A 22,679-nucleotide genomic window follows, 5' to 3' on the forward strand; every position below is an offset into this window, starting at 1 on the left:
CCGCGCGGGGCGGGCTGAGAGGCGGAGCGGGCGCTGGCTCAGCCCGGGCGCTCCCCGCTGCCCCCGCCCGGCCGGCCGCGGAGCGACAGCGGCGCCATGGAGGCTACCGGGGTGCTGCCGTTCGTGCGCGGCGTGGACCTCAGCGGCAACGACTTCAAGGTGAGCCGGCGGCCGGCGAGCCTCCCTCCAGGCCTCTCTTCCGCTGCGCCCCGCGCGGTCTCCTCCTCCTGCCCCGCGCGCTCGGGGCCTGCGCCGCCCCGGCCTGGGGCGGGCCCCGGTGGCGCTCTCCGGGGCCCAGGCCCCCGCCGGACCGACCCTGAGGCCCCGCTCGAGGTCTGCGCGGGATGGCCAGGGCCGGCGCGGACGCCTGGGCTGGAGTCGCGCTGGGGCGCGCTGCGACCCCCACCCCCTGCCCCTTCCCGGGCTGTGGGCCCCGCCCGGGCCGGAGAGTGGCCCGGCCATCGGGGAGCCTGTACTCCTCCCGGGTCCTGCTTCCCCACCCCTCTGAGGTCACACGCCCAACGCAAGCCCTGACTCACAGCCGAGCCGCTGGGGCGGGTCTGGAGCCGACTCATCAGTGTCCTGTCCCCGCCACCCCATCCTGTGTGGTCTTGGGCAAGTCACTTCCCCTCTCGGAGCCTCGGTTTTCTCCTCCGGTGAAGAGGCTTTAAGTCACCCTCTTGGAGGCCTGGTTTAGCTTGTTTGGAGAGTGTCAGTCAGGCGTGTGCGGCCTGGCGGGCAGCTGTCTGAGCAGCTGCTGGACTGAGAGCCCAGGGTCACAGGAACCCGAGCCCAGCCTGCCGGCACTGGGTAGCAGTTCTGGAGTCAGGCATGAGGTGGGAGCCCTGGTGGCCAGAGAGGAGGCAGGGCAGGAGTGGAGCTGAGAGCTGGCCTGGTCCTGGGAGGGGCAGCCCGGCTGCAGGGGGCAGCCCACAGACTCAGGCTGGGTCGTGTAGTGTCAGCCCGGCTCTGGAGGGTCAGGGGCCTAAGCTTTGGCTGGGGTCAGAGGTCCGACCAGGGCCAAGGAAGCAGGCAGGTTCTTCCTGCATTCACCAGCGTGTGCACACACTTTTGACCCCATGCACGGGCAGCCACACCACTTTCCTCTGCCTCCATTCCTACCATCATCACCTGGGGTCTCCATATGTCCTCTCCGGACTGGGAGAGTCTGAGTCACTGGCCAGGAATGTGGCTACAGGGGGAAGGGGATACCAGCCAAGGGCACTGAAGGCATGTGCTGCCCCAGGCTCCCTGCCATCAGGGCTGGGGTGCTGAGGTGGGCGTTCAGGTATGAGGGATTGATGAGTGAGTGACCCAACATCCAGGCACCCCTGTGCAGGGTGGGGCTCGAGGGGCATGGACCTTACTACAAATGGCCTGTATGCTGATGGCAGGATGGGGGCACAGGCTCAAGGGTCCCCTCACCCCAGGTGGCCCAGGCACGGCCTGGAATGCCAGACAAAGGCATTTGAGCTGAGCTAACCACAGCTGGGTGCTGGGGATGTCCCCTGGAGCAAGCCGGTGCCGTCCTGGCCCTCCTGGGGCTCAGAATCCATCAGAAGAGACAGATCTTTGGCCAACAGCCATCCTGATAATTCGTTGGTCCTCACAACACTTTTGTCATGAGGGGCTTTTATTATCCCTATTCATGGTGAGGAAATTGAGGCACAGAGTTACCCAGGGTTGCACAGCTGGTGAGAGCGGGCTCTGCTGCTCCCTAAGAGCTCCCATGGGCAGTGGGGGACACGGAGGGCGGTAGAGTGGGGGTGGCCCTCTCCCAGACCAGCCTCACCGTGACCCCCTCCCCAGGGTGGCTACTTCCCTGAGAATGTCAAGGCCATGACCAGTCTGCGATGGCTGAAGCTGAACCGCACCGGCCTCTGCTACCTGCCCGAGGAGTTGGCTGCCCTTCAGAAGCTGGTAAGGGGCTGGGGGCAGGCGCGGAGGGTCCCTGTGGATGGGGCTGTGCAGGAGGCTGATGACATAGAGGAAGACGTTGATGGCCATGAGCAGAGCTGACGGAGAGGAAGTAAGCCCCCTGTCCTTGGAGGTGTGCAAGAGAGGCTGGGTCTGTGAGGGAGGGAGGCTGCAGAGGTAGACTGCGCCTGTGTGGCTGAGGGCCCCCCTGGATGGTGAAGGTTGTGGCGGGACTCTAGACACGCTGCCCACCCTGCTGAGCCTCTGTTCTCTGTCCTGACCCAGGAGCACTTGTCTGTGAGCCACAACAACCTGACCACACTTCACGGGGAGCTGTCCAGCCTGCCGTCACTGCGGGTGAGTGCTGCCAGAACCCGCTGAGCTTGGGAGGGGGGCTGGAGTCCAGCCAGGGGCGTGAGGGCAGGGCCAGACCCCAGGCTGGACCATCACCTCTGCCGTCACTGTCAGGCTTGGGGGTCTGACCGTAAGGGGAGAGGATACAGTGATGACCCGTGTTAAGTCACCCGTTGAGAGAAAGGTTAAAAATCCAAAATCCCACCCATTTTGTACAACTATAACAATGACAGCTGATACCAGCTAAGCAGTGTTCCAACTATTCCATGAGGGTTTTTTCATATAATTCTGACCTCCACCAAATTCACAGATGAGGCCACTTGGCCACAGAGGCAGGTCGCTTGCCCGAGGCCACACAGCCAGGCAGCGGTAGAGCTGGGGTAGGGCGGGGTTTGGCTGGGAGGGGAGGTGGTCGGGGTGGACCACGTACCCCTCTGCTCTCCATGGAGCCGCTGACTTCCCAGAACATCAGGCCCCTGGCCCAGACCCTTTAGGCCTCTGCAAGGGTCATTCCCATGCAAGGGCGGAGCCCTGAGGTGTTGAGGGCACAGCCTCCGGACTCGGGCTGCCCGAGTTCAAATCTGAGCTCCCCCACTTCCTGGCCACAGGGCCTTGGGCACCCTTCCCTCTCTGGGGAGGGCTCGGGGGCACCTGTGAAGGGCAGAGTGGCACCACGCAGGCAGCAGGGCTGAACGAACGGCCACCGCTGTTAGTTCTGTTGTCGCTTGCAGTCATGGCGGCGACCCTGGCCCCTCTCCGCTCAGCCGTCCTGCGTGTGCTCCCTGCACATCTGTGGCGTGAGGAGGCTTCAGCCCTCAGGGGAGAGAAAATAGACGTGCTCTCAGTCCCCGCTCTGGTGTCTCTTTGGTCCACCTTTCTCCCTCTGTTTAGAAACCCTGACTCAGCTGCACCCCTATCTCGCCCTCTGGAATTGGCAAGAAGAGGGATTGTTAGATCAGAAAAGATTCCCTGAGGACCCTGTGCTGGGCTGTGGGGCACATCTGAGCTGGGCTTTGAGATGCGAATAGGAGCTCCTTGGGAGGATAGAAGGAGCTCGCCAGGTGGAGGGACTACGAGCAAAGGGCAGGGTGGGACAGGCCTCAGGCCTGGCCTCCGGTGGTCTTTCTGAGGAAGTGTCCCTCCCTGAGCTCTCTGCTCCTTCCTGAGGTAGAAGCCAGGAGTCAGGGCCTCTCATGGTTTATCCCCAGGCCATCGTGGCTCGAGCCAACAGCCTGAAGAATTCCGGAGTGCCTGATGACATCTTCAAGCTGGATGACCTCTCAGTCCTGGTCAGTGGTTACCCCCCCACCTGGCTCCTGTGCCGGCCCCACCATTTGGTCCCCGCTCACTACAGTGGTTTCTGGAGCCATTGTTATCCCATTTTACAGATGGGGAAACTGAGGCTTAGAGTGGGCAGTGCCTTGCCCAAGGTTGCTCTTGGAGGCAGATCCCTAATCTAGGCACCCTTCCTTCGAGGGTCCCGCTGTCTCCCTTTGGCCCTGACACTCCCTCGTCTGCTCCCCTCTCGGTGCCCTGCCTGATCCCCCGGCCTGGCAGAGAACTGGGGGGGTGGGGCCAGCCCTGACTCCCCGACCCGCCGCATCCCTCCTACCCAGGACTTGAGCCACAACCAGCTGACAGAGTGCCCGAGGGAGCTGGAGAACGCCAAGAACATGCTGGTGCTAAATCTCAGCCATAACAGGTGCCTGGCGGGCGGTGGGGGTGTGGGGGGGTCTGAGCGACATGGCAGGGAGCCAGGCGGGTCTTGAGGGTGGGTGAGTGGCACTGACTCAGCGGCCCCTGCCTGCCTGGCTCCCTCCTTCCCTCTTGCCTGCAGCATCGACACCATCCCCAACCAGCTCTTCATCAACCTCACCGACCTGCTGTACCTGGACCTCAGCGAGAACCGCCTGGAGAGCCTGCCCCCCCAGATGCGCCGTCTGGTGCACCTGCAGACGCTCGTGCTCAATGGGAACCCGCTGCTGCACGCACAGCTCCGGTGGGCGCCTGCTCAGGCCACGCCCCTTCGGAACTCACCCTGGGGCATGTGGCCTGGTCCCTGAATTCCCCAGTAGACCCGGCCCTTCCCGAGTTGGCCTGGCCACACCCTCACCGCTCCCACGTGGGCTGTGCTGCTCGGACCCCATCCTTCCTAAGCATCATGCCCCGCCTCAGTCCCCTGTCCCATCCCACGCTGCCCGAAGCCACCCTTGGCCTTGTCCCCTCAGGCCCTCTCGACACCGTGCTCCTGGGCCTGCCCCTGGCCTGACTGCCCACGTCTCCCCGCAGGCAGCTCCCGGCTCTGACGGCCCTGCAGACCCTGCACCTGCGGAACACGCAGCGCACCCCAGGCAACCTCCCCACCAGCCTGGAGGGCCTGAGCAACCTCACAGGTTGGCAGTCCCTGGGTGACCCCCTCAGGCTCTGGTCCCCTCAGGTTCCTCGCTTCCTTATAGAGGAAGGAGTTGAAGCCTGCTTCTCTGACCCCCTTCCAGAGGGAAAAGAATGTGGTTATGTTATGATTATTTGTGTCATTATTGTGATTACTAGTAGTAACACCAAGTTATGAGCACAGACTTTACGTCTAGATCCACCTGGTTTGAGGAGGTTTCTCCAAATGGAGAAACTGAGGTTCAGAGAGGTTAAGTCTCCTGCCTCAGGCCACAGAGCCTGGAGGTGGTGGAGCTGCGGTTCACAGTAGGGCTGGCTACCCCTGGAGCCTGCTCTGTGGGCCCCGGCTGATGCGCGCCAGCCTGTCTCCCAGATGTGGACCTGTCCTGCAATGACCTGCCTCGGGTGCCCGAGTGCCTGTACACCCTCCCCAGCCTGCGCCGCCTCAACCTCAGCAGCAACCAGATCACGGAGCTGTCCCTGTGCATCGACCAGTGGCTGCACGTGGAGACCCTGAACCTGTCCCGCAACCAGCTCACCTCACTGCCCGTGCGTCCGGGCCCGGGAGGGGGAGGAGAAGGCCCCTGCGCCACCCTGGCTGCCACCCTGACTCCCACCCCTGCCTGTGTCCCCTCCAGTCAGCCATTTGCAAGCTAACCAAGCTGAAGAAGCTGTACCTGAACTCCAACAAGCTGGACTTTGACGGGCTGCCCTCGGGCATTGGCAAGCTGGCCAGCCTGGAGGAGTTCATGGCTGCCAACAACAACCTGGAACTGATCCCTGAAAGCCTGTGCAGGTGCGGGGGTGGCATCGGGGCTCGTGGCATAGACCCCGAATTGTAGCGGGACCCGCCCTGTGGTCCTCGTGCATCGTGCACGATAGATGGGTTGATCTGGCTTTCTGCATAAAGACCACACGGCCCACGCCAGGGATTCCCAGTGTGGGTTCCCCAAGAGCGCCCTTGGAGGACACTGACAGGGACGATGCCAGAGGGGTTCCACTGCCGCCTGAGTTTGGGACACAGTGCCACCTCTGTCCCCTGTGGAGATCACAGTGTCCACTAGCTGGTCTCCCGGCTCTTCAGCAGAGAACAGAGGACCCCCTAGCAGCGTCCAAGCTAGTTTGAGGACCGAACATGTTTTTTGGTGCCCACTTGCTCATATGTGAGGGCCCTTAATTTTGCAGAATGCCATTTTGAAAAATGTTACTCCAAGGAAGTCACAAAAAGAGCTTCCCAGTCACGCAGCTTGAGGAGACTCCAGCCCCGCGGCTCCAGCCTGTCCTCCCCGGCGTGTCGGGGCCCACTGGCTTCCTAACTAGCCGGGCTGCTCAGTTCCTCCGGCCCCGTCTGCCTCCCCTCCCCCAGGACTGGGAGGTTCCCTGCCTCTGATCTGTCGCCTCCCTGAGCCTGGCCCTGTCCTCACAGGTGCACGAAGCTGAGGAAGCTCGTCCTGAACAAGAACCGCCTGGTGACCCTCCCAGAGGCCATCCACTTCCTGACTGAGATCGAGGTTAGAGCAGAGCCCGGCTGGCACCGGGAGGGCATGGCCTGGGGGGAGGGCAGAGGTGCAGGCAGACCTCAGGACAGACCAAGCGAAGGGGTGTCCTTGGCGTGCGGGAGACCCAGTGAGGCCACGGGAGGGGGGCCAGTGCCGGTGTGCCTTTGGGGACAAGGAGAGCCACGTCCCTATGTCCATATCATGCTTGATAGCATCGTTAAGGCCCACAGCCAGCCAGCAAGGTCACAGTTCACAGAGGGAGACCGGAGCCCATGAGGGGCAGCCACAGAGCTGGGAGGAGAACCCAGGCCCCGGACCCCAGCCCTGGGCCTCTCAGCCCTGGTGGCTGCAAAGAGCAAGAAGCCGATTTGGTGTGGCTGGGAGGTGGGACTGAGGCTCAGTGCCAGCTCTGCTCACCCCCCGAGGCAGGTTCTGGACGTGCGCGAGAACCCCAGCCTGGTCATGCCTCCCAAGCCCGCTGACCGTGCCGCCGAGTGGTACAACATCGACTTCTCGCTGCAGAACCAGCTACGGCTGGCGGGTGCCTCCCCTGCCACAGTGGCAGCGGCAGCAGCTGGTGAGCAGGGGGACGTCTGGCCTGGGAGTGGAGGGAGGGGAGGGCACCTCTCTGGGCCTCAACTTACCCATCTGTAAATTGGGTGGGACCCAGCTCTCTGGACCCTGGGGCAAGGTGGTTGGCTGGATGCCCCAGGGGGCAGGCCCAGCCAGAACTCAGCTGTTTGTCCCTCCACCAGCAGGGAGTGGGCCCAAGGACCCCCTGGCTCGAAAGATGCGGCTACGGAGGCGCAAGGATTCAGCCCAGGATGACCAGGCCAAGCAGGTGTTGAAGGGCATGTCAGATGTGGCCCAGGAAAAGAACAAAAAGCAGGAGGTAAGCCAGGCCAACGGCTCTGGGCTCTGCTCAAGACAGACAATGTGACCAGGCCAAGAGGGAGAGGGTACTCTGGGCAGAGAGAACAGCCTATGCAAAGGCCCTGAGGTGGGTAGCAAGTAGAGAGACCAGCCTGAATGGCTGCACAGAGTCCGTCCATGCATTGTGACTGTGACTCCAGGAGAACACTGATGCCCGAGCCCCCGGGGGCAAGGTGCGGCGCTGGGACCAGGGCCTGGAGAAGCCTCGCCTCGACTACTCCGAGTTCTTCACGGAGGACGTGGGCCAGCTGCCTGGCCTGACCATCTGGCAGATTGAGAACTTTGTGCCTGTGCTGGTGGAGGAAGCCTTCCACGGCAAGTTCTACGAGGCCGACTGCTACATCGTGCTCAAGGTGAGGGCCGGGCACGCTGCTGCAGCTCCCTGACCCCCAGTGACCTCTTCTTAGATGGCTCAGAACCCCCAGCTCCACAGTTGTGCTTATCGAGGCACAGTGGGAGGGAGGGCTTTGCAGAGGAGGACAATGGAGGTGGCCCAGGCGGAGGCGTCGCAGTGCCCCTCCGAGCGGCCTCTCTGGGCTGAGCTGGGAAGCCAGGACTTCCTGCTGAAGGCTGACAGCCTGCGGCCTGGCGCCCAGACCTTTCTAGATGACAGCGGCTCTCTGAACTGGGAGATCTACTACTGGATTGGCGGGGAGGCCACACTCGACAAGAAGGCTTGCTCTGCCATCCACGCCGTGAACCTGCGCAACTACCTGGGTGCCGAGTGCCGCACCGTGCGGGAGGAGATGGGCGATGAGAGCGAGGAGTTCCTGCAGGTGCCAACCCACTAGAAGGGCCTTGGGGAGGTGGGGTCGCAGAGGGGCGGGACAGGGGCACGGGGTGGCCAAAGGCAGGCAGGCCGGGCGCTGGGGCAGGGCGGGGAGCTGAGACCACAGGTGGTGAGGTCGAGACCTAAGGCAGACAGCAGGGACGACTAGGGTGAAGTCAAGGGAGCAAGCTGAGGCCAAAGGGCAGGAGCCTGCGTCAGGGAAGGCCAGGAGAGAGATGGGGAGCTGGGACCAATAGCGGCTAAGGGGCCGGGGCCACCAGCTGGACACCAAGGAGGCAGGGCCAAGGGCAGGCCAGAGTCCCAGAGGCCAGGGTTAGGGAGCTGTGCTGGCCCAGGGGCCAGCTGGTTACCTGTAGACACCCCACACCAGGTTTATCGGGTCGCCCAAGTTGGCTTCTTCTGTGGCCCTGCTTGCCCCTGCGGCCTGCTGCACGCCTGTCTAAACGTGCTGTGTGTCTCTGACCCTACACTGCAGGGAAGACACTCATTTTTGTACATCCTTACACTCCAACGTGTGTTTACGTGTATAGCCACAGATCTTATGGTTTTTTTTTCACTTCCTCATGGATTTGCGGCACCTGCTGCAGCTGCACGCAGTTCCGTACCCGCCGGACGGGTGGTATTTGGTGGGGGTGGGTGGCGCAGTGCTGAAGGAGCGCACCCTCACGCACACAGGTGTTCGACAACGACATCTCCTACATCGAGGGCGGAACAGCCAGTGGCTTTTACACTGTGGAGGACACACACTATGTCACCAGGTGAGGGTGTCTGTGGGTGGGCGGCACTGAGCTGGGCTTAGCTGGGAAGGATTGGGAGGAGAGTGTTAGGGGTCTGTCAGCCCCTTGGTGCCCCCACCTAGCCATTCTTGCTCCGGCCCCCAGGATGTACCGTGTGTATGGGAAAAAGAACGTCAAGCTGGAGCCCGTGCCACTCAAGGGGGCCTCCCTGGACCCGAGGTGAGCCCCCATGGTATGAGGTGGGGGTGCATGACCCCGAAACTTCTCCCACCGGTGGGGAGCAGGCTTGGGCTCTGGGAGAAGAGGCCTCCAGCACCCCCTTTAACTCCTGTCCACGAGCTTGGCAGGATCAGCAAGTGGGGCTATGACTCCATAACGAGGGATTTGGTGGGGGAGGTTAGGGGGAGGGGGCACTCGTTGCCTGTGCCCATCACAGCTCCACCTGCCCCTCCTGTCCAGGTTTGTTTTCCTGCTGGACCAAGGGCTGGACATCTACGTGTGGCGGGGGGCCCAGGCCACGCTGAGTAGCACTACCAAGGCGAGGTACGAGGACTGCCCCACTGAGACATGGTGGGGTGTTTGTGCAAAGAAAAATGGTGACCGGGAATGGGCCTACTAAGGGCTTTGCACCCGCCCTCAGGCTCTTTGCAGAGAAGATTAACAAGAATGAGCGGAAAGGGAAGGCAGAGATCACACTGATGGTGCAGGGCCAGGAGCCCCCAGAGTTCTGGGAGGCACTGGGCGGAGAGCCCTCTGAGATCAAGAAGCACGTGCCTGATGACTTCTGGCCGCCCCAGCCCAAGCTCTATAAGGTGAGCTGGGGTGCGGGGCGGGCCTGACTTCCCCAGCGGTCAGGGTGGAGGAATGGGCCATGCATCGCTGAGGTGGCTGTGGGTTCCACCTGGACTTCTGTGTGGAGAGGGTGCCACCTTCTGGACAGGGAGTAGCCTGAGCAAAGATCTGGAAGTTGGCTCTGAGTGGGGCCAGGAGAAATAGTATTAGGCTGTGTGTTTCCAGGAAGGTGGGGCTGGAGAGCGAGGCTGAGAAGTGCCTGGGTGCCAGGCCTGGGAACCTCATCTTAATTCTGTAGGTGACAGGAAGCCATGGGGTGTCGTGGGCAGGAAGAGGACAAGTTAGGGAATTAGAAACAACAGTAAGGACCCGAAGAGGGCAGGCAAGGAAAGCAGCGTTTCAAAGCCCTTCCACTGATAGCTGAAGAACCACTTCGGGGTGAAAGGAGGAAACCGTGTCCAGAGAGGAGCAGGCAGTGGACCTGAGAGCACAGCAAGGCAGGGCCAGACTCCAAATCTGGGGCCGGTGTGGGCGGGGCTCATGTCCCAGACCCCGCCCCGCCAGGCTGCCTCTTCCCGCTGCCAGGTGGGCCTGGGCTTGGGCTACCTGGAGCTGCCGCAGATCAACTACAAGCTGTCTGTGGAACATAAGACGCGGCCCAAGGTGGAACTGATGCCCAGGATGCGGCTGGTGAGACGCAAGGGAGGAGGGCGAGGGGCCGGGATCTCCCCCCAGAGGCCCTGCCCCAGCACTGACCTCCAGCCTCCGGCCCCACAGCTGCAGAGCCTGCTGGACACGCGCTGCGTGTACATCCTGGACTGTTGGTCCGACGTGTTCATCTGGCTCGGCCGCAAGTCCCCGCGCCTGGTGCGTGCTGCCGCTCTCAAGCTGGGCCAGGAGCTGTGCGGGATGCTGCACCGGCCGCGCCACGCCGTGGTCAGCCGCAGCCTCGAGGGCACCGAGGCGCAGGTGCGCGGTGTGGACCCGCCCGTGCGGGCCACGGCCATAGGCCGCCTCCCCAGGAGCCTGCGGACGGTTCAGGCCCTGACCCTCTGTGGGTCCCTTACCACCCTGCAGAGCTGGGCCCAAGCCCCCCTCTTCCCGGAACTGCCGCGTAGGCCCGCCCCTATCCTGCCCCCCAACCCCCTAGGACCCTTTTCCTTGGACAATCCCCTGCCGCCCCCACCTGCCCCTCCCACTTGCCCGGCCCCGCCTCCCGACCTCCCGCGGCGGTAACCTTAACCGTGCCCAGTTCCCCCTCCACACTCCGCCCTGGCAGGTGTTCAAGGCCAAGTTCAAGAACTGGGATGACGTGTTGACGGTGGACTACACGCGCAACGCGGAGGCCGTGCTGCAGGGCCCGGGACTCGCCGGGAAGGTGAAGCGCGACGCCGAAAAGAAAGACCAGATGAAGGCCGACCTCACGGCGCTCTTCCTGCCGCGGCAGCCGCCCATGGCGCTGGCCGAGGTGCGCGGGGCCGCGCTGGGGCTGCGGGACTGGGTTCTACCCCGACGCGGGCGGGCGGCCGTGGGGCCGTCGTGGGGGGCTGCCGTGGGGGTCCCGCCGGCGAGGAGGGCCCGGGCGGCCAACGAGCGGCGCTAACACGCAGGCCGAGCAGCTGATGGAGGAGTGGAACGAGGACCTGGACGGCATGGAGGGCTTCGTGCTCGAGGGCAAGAAGTTCGCGCGGCTGCCCGAGGAGGAGTTCGGCCACTTCCACACGCAGGACTGCTACGTCTTCCTGTGCAGGTGCCGCGCCTGTGCCGTCCTCTGCTGGCCCTGCCCTGCTGCTGGCGGCCCCTTCTGACGGCCCTCTGACGCCACAGGTATTGGGTCCCCGTGGAGTACGAGGAGGAGGAGGAGAAGAAGGAAGAGAAGGCGGCTGGGGCCGAGGGCAGAGAAGACGAGGAGGCGGCGGCCGAGGCGGAGGAGAAGCAGCCGGAGGAGGACTTCCAGTGCGTCGTGTACTTCTGGCAGGGCCGCGAAGCCTCCAACATGGGCTGGCTCACCTTCACCTTCAGCCTGCAGAAGAAGTTCGAGAGCCTCTTCCCGGGCAAGCTGGAGGTGCACGGCCACCCCTGGGCCTCCTGGGGGTGTCTGGGGGTGGGACTCAAGGCAGGCTTGGCCTGCGATGGGCAAAATGGGACTCCAGGGGGCTTCCCCTGACACTTCTACACCCCCAGGTGGTACGCATGACCCAGCAGCAGGAGAACCCCAAGTTCCTGTCCCATTTCAAGAGGAAGTTCATCATCCACCGGGGCAAGAGGAAGGCAGCCCAGGGTGCCCTGCAACCCAGCCTCTACCAGATTCGCACCAACGGCAGTGCCCTCTGCACCCGGTGCCTGGCTGTGGGGACAGTAAAGGGGCGGGCAGGTGGGCGGGGTCACTGACTCCTTGCTGACACCCAACCCTCCTCCAGGTGCATTCAGATCAACACTGACTCCAGCCTTCTCAACTCCGAGTTCTGCTTCATCCTCAAGGTGGGGTCGTGGATGACCAGGACTGTGGGTCAGGGTGGTGGGTTGTAGGCTGGACCTGACCTGAACCCCTGCACACTCCCCAGGTTCCCTTTGAAAGCGAGGACAACCAGGGCATCGTGTACGCGTGGGTGGGCCGGGCCTCGGATCCCGACGAGGCCAAGCTGGCCGAGGATATCCTGAACACCATGTTTGATGCCTCCTACAGCAAGCAGGTGACTAGGACGGGCAGGGGACGAGCAGGCAAGCAAGGACAGACAGGGCCTTGGGCTGGGACCAACCCTCTTCCCACAGGTCATCAACGAAGGAGAGGAGCCTGAGAACTTTTTCTGGGTGGGCATCGGGGCACAGAAGCCTTATGACGATGACGCAGAATACATGAAGCACACCCGGCTCTTCCGGTGAGGCCGGGCCCTGACCCCTGCCCAGCTTTCTCCTTAGTCTTGGCACTCTGCTTATGACCCAACGCCTTTCCCTGACCCTTGACCCCCAGGTGCTCCAACGAGAAGGGCTACTTTGCAGTGACTGAGAAATGCTCTGACTTTTGCCAAGATGACCTGGCAGACGATGACATCATGTTGTTAGACAATGGCCAAGAGGTGAGACCCCTGACCATGCCCATTCAAGGAGCCTGCCCACTCGGAGATAAGCATTCTGAGGCCGGGAGAGGAGAGGTGTTCCTGAGTCCCCCACGAGCCCACGTGCCCTGCCGTCCCCACAGGTCTACATGTGGGTGGGGACCCAGACAAGCCAAGTGGAGATCAAACTGAGTCTGAAGGCCTGCCAGGTGAGCGGGTGGAGGGGAGGGGGCGGCGGGGCGGCGGGCTGGGAGGACTGCCCGGGGCTCACGCTTCGTCCCGCTCACCAGGTGTACATCCAGCACATGCGCTCCAAAGAGCACGAGCGTCCCCGCCGCCTGCGCCTGGTCCGCAAGGGCAACGAGCAGCACGCCTTCACCCGCTGCTTCCATGCCTGGGGCGCCTTCCGCCAGGCCCCGGCCTAGGGCAGCGCCCCGCCTGTGGCGCCCCCAGCTCTAGGGGCCTGTCTGTCCATGCAGGTGCCGGCCCCTGCTCCAGCCACCCCCCCAGCGCCATGGTCCCCAGCAGCACAGCTGAAGTAGCACCAGTGGGGGTAACCCTGACCTGTGCCCTCAGGGGGCTTAGAAATTGGACTCCCTCCAGTGTGAGCTCACGTGTGATGCCCCCTCCCATGCCAGAGAGAAAGCAGATGTGGTTACCCTTTAAGAGATATTAAATGCTTTTATTTTCAGTATTAAAAATCAGTATTTTTAATATTAAAACACTAATTTTAACAAAATGATAGAAAAAAAACCCAAGGTACAATCTACAGGGAAATCCATCCTGACCTCCCACACACACCTGACTGGGCCCCAGTCCTGGTGGAGCTCCCAGTCACTCACATCCACGCTCGCACACACGTGCACTCACGCTCAGGCGGGGGGGCTGGCCCAGGGGCAAGTACCAAAATAGTTTTAGAAATGACTGTCCAGCCAGGAACAGGCGTTAGAAAAATACTCTGCAAAGAGTGGGGGAAGGATGGTGTGTGGAGTGGGAGGTGGCATGGGCTGCCAGCCTCAGCTGTCCTCCCCCCATGGCACCCGGCCTCCAGGGGAGCCAACGGTCTCTGGGAGAGGCCGGCCTGAATCCACCCCAGAGGCTCTGAGCCGAGGCCTGGGCCCACACCTTGGGCTGCCCTGGGCCGGGGTGGGCAGGTCCCGCTGGAGCCACAGGTTAGCAGACATGGGTCTATGGAAGGGCTGGGTGGAGCCAGGCGTCCCGGATCCCAGCTCCCAACAGGGCAGGTGGTGGCTGGGTAGCTCTGGCCTTCCTGGTAGAGGAAGAGGAGGGGGGTCAGCAGAAGGCCAGGGAGGCCCAAAGGGGCAGGTGACCTTGCCACACAGGTGTCACCACTCAGCCCCCCGCCCAGGGCAGGCAAAAGAACCACCCCAGGCATCTAGGGACAAGGACCCTGCAGAGACAGCCTAAGGTGGGTTTGCCGAGTTTCTGAGCACTGACCACATCCAGCCCACAGAGGTCAGGACGCGGCCAGAGAGGGGGCAGTGGTGACCCCAGCAAAAAGCAAAGAGACAGCTGGGGTGTCTGTACCTGGTGCAGGGCAAGGCTGTGTGGGCGGGGGCACTGGATATCTAATAGGTTGGTCAGACCTATGGGCCCCAGACCTGGGCAGGAGGCCTCCTGAGCCCGGAGCGGGGCCTGGCCGGCCTTGAGTCAGGCCCCACTCTTGGGGCTCACCTGGCAGGGCCCGACCTTGTGTGCCTAGGTGATCTCAGCTGCTGAAATGAGCTAGCCATCCAGCCCCTGAGCCCCAAGCTGCTGCCACCTCTAAGTTTTGGTCTGACCTTGTTCCAGAAACCACCCATGACATCCAGGGGCTGACGGGCTGGCCCTGTTTTTCTAACACCAAACCACGAAAATCCTGTCTCTGTGGGCCCCTGAAGTCGCTGCCAGGACACCTCTGGCAGGCACCAGGTCTCGAGGAGTCCTGCCACCACAGGGGCCTGCCAGGCTTTCAGTGGGGAGACCAGGGCTGGGGCTCGAGGGTCAAGGCTGAGGGGGAAGGCGCAGGTGGGTCCAGGGTCCCGTACCTGAAGCCCTTCATTTGATCAGGATGGCACAGGCTCGAGCTTCGTCTTCTGCCAGGTTCCTCAGATTCTTCTCCGATTCCTCTGAAGAGCTGGGGAAAGAGAGCAGTGACCACACCGTCTGGGGTCTGGCCCCTCCTTGGCCCTCCACGCCAGCTTGGACCTAAGCCCGGCAGAAGGAAGACTGGGGAGCTGGGGTAGCCCCTCCTGTGGACCCGCCCACTCGCCTCACCCCAGGAAATCCGTCACGTCCTCCACTGTGACGTCTCCTGTTGTGTCCAGCGTGGTATCAGCACTGGTGGCCGAGTCAATAGACATGGGTGAGAGTGTAGCCTCAGGTGGCTGTGGGGTATCTGCAGGGAGGAAGTGATCAAGCCCCTGCCAGGATCCCTGGGCACCCTGTGCACCTGGGGACCCAGTCCCAAACCCAGCCCACAGTGGGATGCAGCACCAACAGACACCCCCACCGGTCTCCTGCCTGCATGCCCCGCCCCAACTTCCAGTCTTGCCTCCTGCAGAGACCTGGCTTGATGTCGGAGCCGTGCGGGTACCCCCACCCCCTCATGTCATGCCCAGCCCCCTCACCAGTTCCCATGCTGCGGACAGGACTGGGGCTTCCATCATGGCTCCGTGGGGCCAGGACGATGCCCGGGGTCCCATTAGCCTGGCTCAGCTTGGGCGACTCTCGGAGCCCGTAGCTGCAAAAATGGGGCCATGATGGGGGCCACAGGCAGGCACCTCAAGGTTCCCATTCCCAAGCCCAGGGACCAGAAAGGGGTGACACCAAGGAGAACCACCCTTGCTCTATGTAGAATGTGGGGGTGGGGATGAGACCAGCCTTGGTCACAGGCCTTGGGGGGCAGGGGCTCCCCGCTCCATGTACCTGGCACGGGCAGCATCGCCAGGCCAACTAATGTCCAGAGAGCAGAGTGGCTCTGTGATGTTCCGGGCACTTAGGGAGAAGCGTTCAAACTCCGATGGGGAAATCAAGTAGAAACCTGGGTGTGGGGAGAGGAGGAATGAAGAAGGCAGTTACGAGAGGCAACTCAGTCACAACCCTCAGCTAGACTCCTACCTGGCACCTGCCCCACCTTGGCTGGTGACGTGACCCCCCCCCCGCCTAGAACGCCCTCTGCTGACACTCCCTGGCAACTCTCCGGGCCCTGCAGGGCCCCTGGCCCAGGAAGCCTTCGCCTCACCCTGGCCGTGGCGCGTGAAGACACAGGAGGCAATGCCACTGATGTCCTCCTTCCGGATGCAGGAGTAGTGCACCTGGGGCCGCAGGCCAGGCACCGAGAAGACGTGCACATCGCCCAGGTTGGTGAGGCAGGCCAGGCAGGTCTCAGCGTAGTCCTCACAGGCCACGCTGGCAAATGTGGCCAGTGCCACCTTGCGCACACGACAACCCTCGTGGGCCGTCAGCTTGAACTTGGTCTTGGCGCTCACCTTAGGCAGTGTGAATACCTGGCCAGGGGCAGGTGGCTGGTGAGCAGAGACTGGAGTCCATGCCCCCGAGGGCCCATCTTTCCTGGCTGCCAGCACCAGCCCCCACTCCGAACCCAGGCTGCCAATTAGTCCCACACCCCTGACCACACTACCTTCTCTGCCTGGACAAGACCCTCCCGCCCCAAGTGCCATTCTCAGACTTGACCTCGGCTTCACACTGCTCCCGGAAACCTCCCAGAGCCCCTCTATCTGTGGCAAAACCAGTCACACTTGGTGGTAAGGGTTAGATGGCTGGTATCCCCCCAGACCACAAGTTCCCGCCAAACAGCCCTGGGGACAGTCAAGGGGTCCTGGTGGGACTCAGGTGGAAGGGTCCTGCAGAAATGTGACAGGCTGAGGGGGCATTTCTGCTTGTTGGGGTAACTTGGGGGTCTCAAGAGGTATGGGGTATAGGCAGGCCAAGGGTTCTAGAGAGTCCAAGGGTGTCAGGGAGGCGGGGACCTGTAGGGTCTCCACGCAGCTCACCTTGAACTGCTCCTCAGATGCGATGAGCACAGCATGGCCACCTTGCATGTCAGGTGCCTGTGCCAGGTCCCGAGAGGCCTCATATGGCTCGGGTAGTGGGCGGCCCCGCCCGTCCAACACAGCGATGGCCACCACAGGTGCACGGTGCATCAGCTGCACCTCCTTGCCCAGCACGGCCTCCACCGCCCGCTCGGGCCGCTTCTCGCCACCCGCCACTGCCGTTGGCACCTCCAGTGCGTAGGCAAACACGGAGCCTGAGTTGGTGCCTGCCCACATGGTGGGTCCATGGTGGGCCGCTGCAGGGCGACAGCTGGTGAGGCGGGGTGTCTGCCTGCATGCTGCAGGTTTCTCCCGCCTGAACCTCCAGCACCCAGGACTGGTTCTCTCCTATCCCGTGCCTCCCCAATGACCTCAGCCAGCCTCATGGCCTTGGGCACCTTCTTTAGACTGCTGACAATAGTGGGAGCCTTGGGCACAGTCTTCCGCAGAGACAGGAACAGCCTCTCAGTCATCTCCATGGGGACATCAACGGCACCCAAACTGGACCCTGATCTTTCCAACCCCACCCTCCTGCCCCCTCAGCCCCATCTCAGCAAGGCAGCCCCGTCATAAAGCCCTACCCTCCCCCAACACCCCATCATTAGTCCTATCAATACTCGCAACTGGACCCTCACCGGGAAGGGGCATCAGGGTCCCGGGTGTGCCCCTCTGCTGGCCCCCTGCTTCACCCCCACCCCTCTTGGTGCATTTTCCACGGCAGCCAGACCCAGAAGGTCCCAGGCCCGGGATGAAATGAACTGAGGCCAGCCCTGGGCGTCTAGCCTGCGCACGTGTGTGAGCTGAACCTCTGCGGAAGGTCCTTTAGTGGAAGGTCAGAGGTAAAGACACGGGAGCAAGGTGGACCCAGGCGCCAGCACTGTGTGCCCCGAGGAACTGATGACCTCAGCAACAACCATCAGGGGGAGCCAAACCCCAGCGAACAGCTGGTGAGCAACTCAAAATGCGGCCAGCCAAGACACCCCAACGCCCAGGCTGGCTGGGCGCCTGAACTCCAGCGGCCTTCTCACAGGGATGCTGGAACAGGGTGAAGTCCGCTGGGGCTGCCATGTCCAGACGGTGGGAAAAGTCACTGGGCAAAGGGCTCTCAACAAATAAACGACACCAGAAGGGGGGACGCCCCAATCACTCAGAGGCCGAAAGACGCATCAGTGAATGCCATGTGCGGACTCCCTGGATGCTGACCCGACACCAGCTATAGAAAGGCATCTCTGAGATGAATGAAGAGAGCTGCCCATGGACCAGGTATGACAAGACTCCATCAGCGTCAGCTCCGTGGTGCGACGCACGCACCGTGGCTATGCCTCCATCTGTCAGACACACTGAAGAGCTCACATGAGGGTTTTCACTGAAAATGCTCCAACCAGATAAACGACAGAGTGTGGGGTGGGAACAGCTGCAGCAGCAGCCAGCCCGTGGCACCAGGGGAGGGATGTGGGCGACTGCCCTTGTCACTAATTTTGTGTATGGTTGAAATTGTCCGTTATACAAGTTAAAAATCAACCAATGAATCGGTCAATAAACCTGGCCATGCCTCTTCTCCGAGTAAGACCGTCCCAGGGTTCCCACCACTCAGGGTCAAAGCCAGCTCCTCGGCAAGGTGGCCAGCACCACTGCCTCCCAGAGCCCTGTCCCTCCACTCCAGACACCACCTGGGCACTCTCCCAAACACATGCCACCTCAGGGCCTTGGTACTGGCCGACCCCGCACACTCTCTTCCCCCCGATCTCGGGCTCCCTTCTCTCCATTTGGGTCTCCGAGGCCCCAGTGGCTCACTTAACAGCCCTGCACCGTCAGAAGTTCCAGGGGGCTGTCTGGATGGACCCTGTTGCCAACACAGCCTGCACACATCAGGCACCCAGAATGCTTTCCGGCCTCTGCAAGGTGTGGTCCCACCCCTTCTGCACGTCCATCTGTTTCCTCGATGGCCAATGGAGGCCCATCTCCCCAGCCCATCCCTCCCCTGGCCTCACCATCTCGAAGGAATGTGTCAGCAAAGTAGAGGCAGCGCACCACACCCGAGAGGGAGTCGTCAGCTGAGCGCGGCTCGATGCGGCGCTGCACAGGCGTCATCTCCACGTCATGCGGGCAGGCCTGTTCCGCCAGCTGTGCGTTAGCCTCCTGCAACTGGAAGGGCGTGGCGCTCCGGAACACCACCTTCCCTGCATCCCATCCGCTCCCGTACGGCCTGGCGCCCAATATCCCACCACCCTCCCCAACTCACCCAGGTCAGCCTGGGGTCCCAGGAGGCTCCACTTCCACAGCACAGCCTGCAGAAGCAGCACCTGGGCAGCCTTGCCCCAGCTCACCTTGCTGTTGGCATTAGCAGCCCGCTTCTTGCCTGACACTCGGCTCTTGCGGATGCGCCGGAAAGACTGGCGCAGCGACTTCTTGAGTGACTTCACCCGGGAGAGCGGCCCCTCCATGGCCAAAGAGTCATTGGGGTGAAGGGTGCACCTGAGGGCAGGCAGGCGCCAGTCGTGCTAGAAAGCAGCCTCCTGGAGCAGCCACCGTGCCCCTGCTGGCCCGGGGGCCAGGCATCAGGGGTGCCGGTCTATGCTGCCCCACCAACCCGGCAGCTGGAGGCCTGAGAACTCCACCAGCAGCCCTTCACATAAGGACAGAGCTACCACAGACGACAGGACCACCTTCATCACACCAAGCCTTAGAAGGGGAAACTGAGGCCCAGGCAGGTATGGGGAAGCACCAGAAGTCCCAGAGGAGGCTGGGGCCAGGTAGAGATGCAGACCCCATCTCACCAGGCTCCAGGCCTGCCCCCCACATACCTGGCCAGAACAGGACACTTGCGCTGATAGTCAAAGAGACCAAAGCCATGACTGGTGCCAAAGGCCACGAGGCTCCACTCGGCATGGAGCGTGACTGCGGTGACGGCAGCTGGCGGCAGGCACTGAACCAGCACGCGGGGCTGGAAGCCAGTGGGCCAAGGCAGAGGCCCGGTGCGTGGGCTCAGCCGCTCGTGGCCCTTCCACGTGAAGCCCTCACGGTCCTGGAGGAGGTCCACACTGGACACACTGACTGCCTGCTCTGATGGCACGTCACTCAGCTCCAGCACCAGCACCTGAGCCCACAGCCGGGGCAAGGGAGGAGCGAGCATGGAGGATGGGGCCACCCGTGCCCCACTGATCCTGTAAAGCCACTGCCAGGCTGGTCCCAGGACTGTCTCCAGTTCATCTGCTGAATAGGCACTTACTGAATGCCTACTGTATACTAGGACCCTGGAACCTAGTGGTGATCAAGACCCACTGGTCCCTGGCCTTCTGGAGCAAAGAAATCCCCCTGCACCAAGCCTGTCTCCCATTTAGCAATAAGCACAAGTAGAGCACCTTCTGTATAGTGTACAAATGCTGGGGGCATAGCAATGACCAAGACCCAGTGGCCCCTGCCCTCCCAGGGCTTATCTACCACCTGTGCTCCTGCCCCTGGCCCCAACCCTCCATGGGTCCCTACAGCCAGAGCTTGGACTCAAGGCCCCCAACGACAGGCCCCACCTCCCTGGCTGGCCCCACCTGGAGCCCCATTCCCACCTCTGGGCTTCTGCCTGTGTTGGTCTCTCTACCACTCCACTAGACCCTCCAGTTCAGGCCCACTTCCTTCCGAAAGCCCTCTGAGACCCCCAACCCTGAGGAGGCCTCAGGCCTACCTGGCCTGCAGTGCCAGCCACCACCATCTGGGCTGTGTACTTGCAGAGTACCACCTTCTGCACGCCGAGCCGGGGATCATCGCTGTAGGGGTCAAAGCAGCCCACCTGGGGAGCGGGATGGAGCGATGACATGGGGCAGAGCTGGGACCAGGCTCCATGGGGCTGGGGGAGGGGCCCACCTTGCGGAAAGGTGGCCAGTCGTCCTCGGCAGCCTGGGCCAGGCTGTCGGCATGCTCACAGTCCGTCTGGAAGAGGCCAGCTGTGCTCAGCTTGTAGAGCGGCCGCAGAGCCACCCCAGAGGCATCCCAGAACCGCACGGTGCCATCCTCGTGGCTGCAAGGACGGCAACATCAGGCCCATGCCAGGTCCCTGTGCACCCCTCCCTCCACTCATCCACTGGCCACTCACTGAGCACCCACTGCATATGCTAAACACTGAGCAGACTCCTACAGCACACCACAAACAGGAAGAACCTATGTACAGGGCTAACACATAACTGAGCACCTGCTGCATCCCAGGCCACAAGCACCTGAGCTCTCCAAACAGGGGGAAAGGCGTGGAAAGAACCACCAGTGTGATGAGCAGGGGAAGGAACGGGGGTTCCGCCCCCATGGGAGCATCCAGAAAGGTGATCAGGAGTTAGCCAGTCACAGAGCAGAGGGATCAGCCGGGGCACGAGGCAGCCATGTAGGCAGAGCAGCAGGAAGACTGGGGAGGTAGGGAGGAAGCAGGGAAGGGACCAGGTGGGGAGGGGCAAACAAATCTGGGGTGCAGCCTTGGGACACAGCTGCAGAGCCCCAGTGGGGAGCCCTTGGGCAGTGGAAGGAGCCCAGAGCCAGGATGTGAGAAGATGTGCGAGCCTGTAGGGCTGGCTGGGACACCTCCAGTAGCCCTGAGAACCACAGGTAAGAGTTCTCAAGCAAGGGAGCGGACGTCAGAGTCAGAGCCCCGAGGGTCCCAGCACAGGCGGGCGGCAAGGGCAGGGCAGGAAGTGGGGGCCTGAGTCACCAAGCACGTCAGCGCCCGCCAGGCGCAGGGCAGGCTCCCCAACACCTGCCCTGGGCAGCTCGGCGTGGGCCGGCCCAGATTTTCCGGTCCCAAGGCAGGCTGGGTGGGTGGAGCTCAGTTCCAGGCCAAAAGGCAGGGCAGGGCAGGGCCTTGAACCAGGGTCTAGGGAGGCTTCATCCCAATCCACCTGGTGGGAGGGGGTGACCTGGTCCCACCAGGGGCCAGGGCCTGAGTCACCAGGCAGGTTGGTACCCGCCAGGCCCAGAATGGGCTCTCCTGCACTTATGTGGGCTCTATCAGGCCCTGCTCACCCACATACACATGCACACACACACGTCACAACTGTGCTTGTCCAGGGGACACACATGTCTGCCCTACCCAGTCAGCAGCAGCCCTCGCTGTGATGGCTCCTGGGCCAGGTTCCGGCCCCCAGTTATAGGCCAGCTCTGAGAGAGGGAGGCAGAGATGTAAGTGGAAGGTCGGGACAAACGTCTTCTCTCTCTCACCCCAGGCAGGGCATCCACGACCCAAACCACTCCCGCGTTCCCCATCTACAGCTGCCACATTAACCACCTCCAGGCCTGTGCCCGCAGTGCCCTCCACTGAGAACACCCTTCCTCCTCCCTCCCCAAGATCTTGCCCCGCAGGATACCCCGACACACACCAAGGCAGTGGAGGCAGGCTGCGGGCTCTGCTGCTCGCCAGCGCTCACAATGCGGGCCCAGAGCTTGGCAGGGACGTTGGCGACGTGGGCTGAACAGGTGATAGCAGACGAGTGCAGCGGGGCCAGATACGGAGCAGGCACAGCTGGCCAACCGGGTGTTTGCAGGTCGAGCACCACCAGCTCCTCTTCGAGCAACACAGCCAGGGCCTGGGGCTGGTCAAACTCTGTGGGACAGAGGTAGAGTGAGCACAGATAGGTGGCGCTGGGCACTGCGTGGAGGGGGGCAAGGAACACACCATCCTCGGGCCTCGTGCTGTGCACCGTGAAGAAGTCGATGATGCGGGAGGTGAAGTCCAGCGTCACCAGAGTCTCGGCCTGGAGCACACTCACACAGTGGCGGTCACCATAGCTGGCGCGGGGCATGCCACCACTGAAGATGATAAAGTGGCCCCTGCGCAGGGTAGAGGAGCCACGTGATCCACTTGGGCCCAGAGCACACACTGACCGATCCAGAGAGAGCATCGCGGGACATTCCTATGTTCCAGAACACACCCTCTGCCTCCACAGTCAGACACAGGCCCCAACCCACACATGAGACCCGGCTCCCCACCTACCCAGATTCACAGTTTCGCCACAGAATCTTGTTGATAGCTTTGCAGGGGAAGGGGCCTGGAGGGATGGGACAGTGTCAGGCTCACTCGCTGGCTGGACTCAGAAGAGCCCCAGATTGCACCTTTCACCTCTTCTCCCATTCACATCCTGCCTCTATCACTCCCCCGCCTTGCAGCTGCTTTCTGCCTCTCC

The 22,679-nt window shown here is 62.5% G+C and overlaps 2 protein-coding genes across 25 annotated transcripts in view; one reads left to right on the forward strand and one right to left on the reverse strand.

Annotated features, from left to right (window-relative positions):
• Positions 1-13,170, forward strand: FLII (FLII actin remodeling protein). 2 transcript variants are annotated; one of them, XM_070563590.1, is made up of 30 exons: positions 1-159; positions 1,810-1,920; positions 2,203-2,274; positions 3,480-3,560; positions 3,888-3,973; positions 4,109-4,270; positions 4,561-4,664; positions 5,036-5,211; positions 5,301-5,458; positions 6,089-6,173; positions 6,591-6,738; positions 6,917-7,053; positions 7,235-7,447; positions 7,691-7,870; positions 8,560-8,642; positions 8,766-8,840; positions 9,081-9,164; positions 9,262-9,433; positions 9,999-10,103; positions 10,191-10,382; positions 10,693-10,881; positions 11,024-11,163; positions 11,241-11,478; positions 11,598-11,752; positions 11,834-11,894; positions 11,978-12,106; positions 12,186-12,292; positions 12,385-12,490; positions 12,613-12,678; positions 12,760-13,170. In XM_070563590.1, the coding sequence occupies exons 1-30, from the start codon at positions 97-99 to the stop codon at positions 12,892-12,894; spliced, it is 3,813 nt and encodes a 1,270-aa protein (XP_070419691.1). In that variant the 5' UTR covers positions 1-96; the 3' UTR covers positions 12,895-13,170. The 2 variants fall into 2 exon arrangements, with proteins under 2 accessions (XP_070419691.1, XP_070419692.1); XM_070563591.1 differs by having other exon boundaries at positions 3-159; positions 6,920-7,053.
• LLGL1 (LLGL scribble cell polarity complex component 1) overlaps positions 13,131-22,679 on the reverse strand; it is a 17,440-nt gene continuing 7,891 nt past the window's right edge. For 19 of the 23 annotated variants that reach the window (XM_070563593.1, XM_070563594.1, XM_070563598.1 and 16 more), the window contains 16 exons: positions 22,490-22,544; positions 22,172-22,326; positions 21,876-22,099; positions 21,590-21,657; positions 20,383-20,536; positions 20,204-20,308; positions 19,329-19,621; positions 18,852-18,999; positions 18,516-18,669; positions 16,486-16,781; positions 15,714-15,978; positions 15,398-15,512; positions 15,100-15,212; positions 14,747-14,867; positions 14,518-14,606; positions 13,131-13,739 (listed from right to left, as the gene is read on the reverse strand). In XM_070563593.1, the coding sequence (XP_070419694.1) occupies positions 14,528-14,606; positions 14,747-14,867; positions 15,100-15,212; positions 15,398-15,512; positions 15,714-15,978; positions 16,486-16,781; positions 18,516-18,669; positions 18,852-18,999; positions 19,329-19,621; positions 20,204-20,308; positions 20,383-20,536; positions 21,590-21,657; positions 21,876-22,099; positions 22,172-22,326; positions 22,490-22,544 (2,345 nt within the window). In that variant the 3' untranslated portion in view covers positions 13,131-13,739; positions 14,518-14,527. The remainder of the gene's footprint in view (positions 13,740-14,517; positions 14,607-14,746; positions 14,868-15,099; positions 15,213-15,397; positions 15,513-15,713; positions 15,979-16,485; positions 16,782-18,515; positions 18,670-18,851; positions 19,000-19,328; positions 19,622-20,203; positions 20,309-20,382; positions 20,537-21,589; positions 21,658-21,875; positions 22,100-22,171; positions 22,327-22,489; positions 22,545-22,679) is intronic. The other 4 variants (XM_070563596.1, XM_070563597.1, XM_070563615.1 and 1 more) reach the window with 1 other exon arrangement.

Source organism: Equus przewalskii, chromosome 10, assembly GCF_037783145.1.
Source record: "Equus przewalskii isolate Varuska chromosome 10, EquPr2, whole genome shotgun sequence".
In the NCBI taxonomy this organism is placed as follows: domain Eukaryota; kingdom Metazoa; phylum Chordata; class Mammalia; order Perissodactyla; family Equidae; genus Equus; species Equus przewalskii.

Bases quoted from the DNA above. Each gene is read 5' to 3' on its own strand.
- FLII (XM_070563590.1), top strand. From the start codon at position 97: ATGGAGGCTACCGGGGTGCTGCCGTTCGTGCGCGGCGTGGACCTCAGC. The intron at 6,739-6,916 runs GTGAGCAGGGGG...TCCCTCCACCAG, and splicing joins AGTGGCAGCGGCAGCAGCTG to CAGGGAGTGGGCCCAAGGAC. The intron at 12,293-12,384 runs GTGAGGCCGGGC...CTTGACCCCCAG, and splicing joins AAGCACACCCGGCTCTTCCG to GTGCTCCAACGAGAAGGGCT.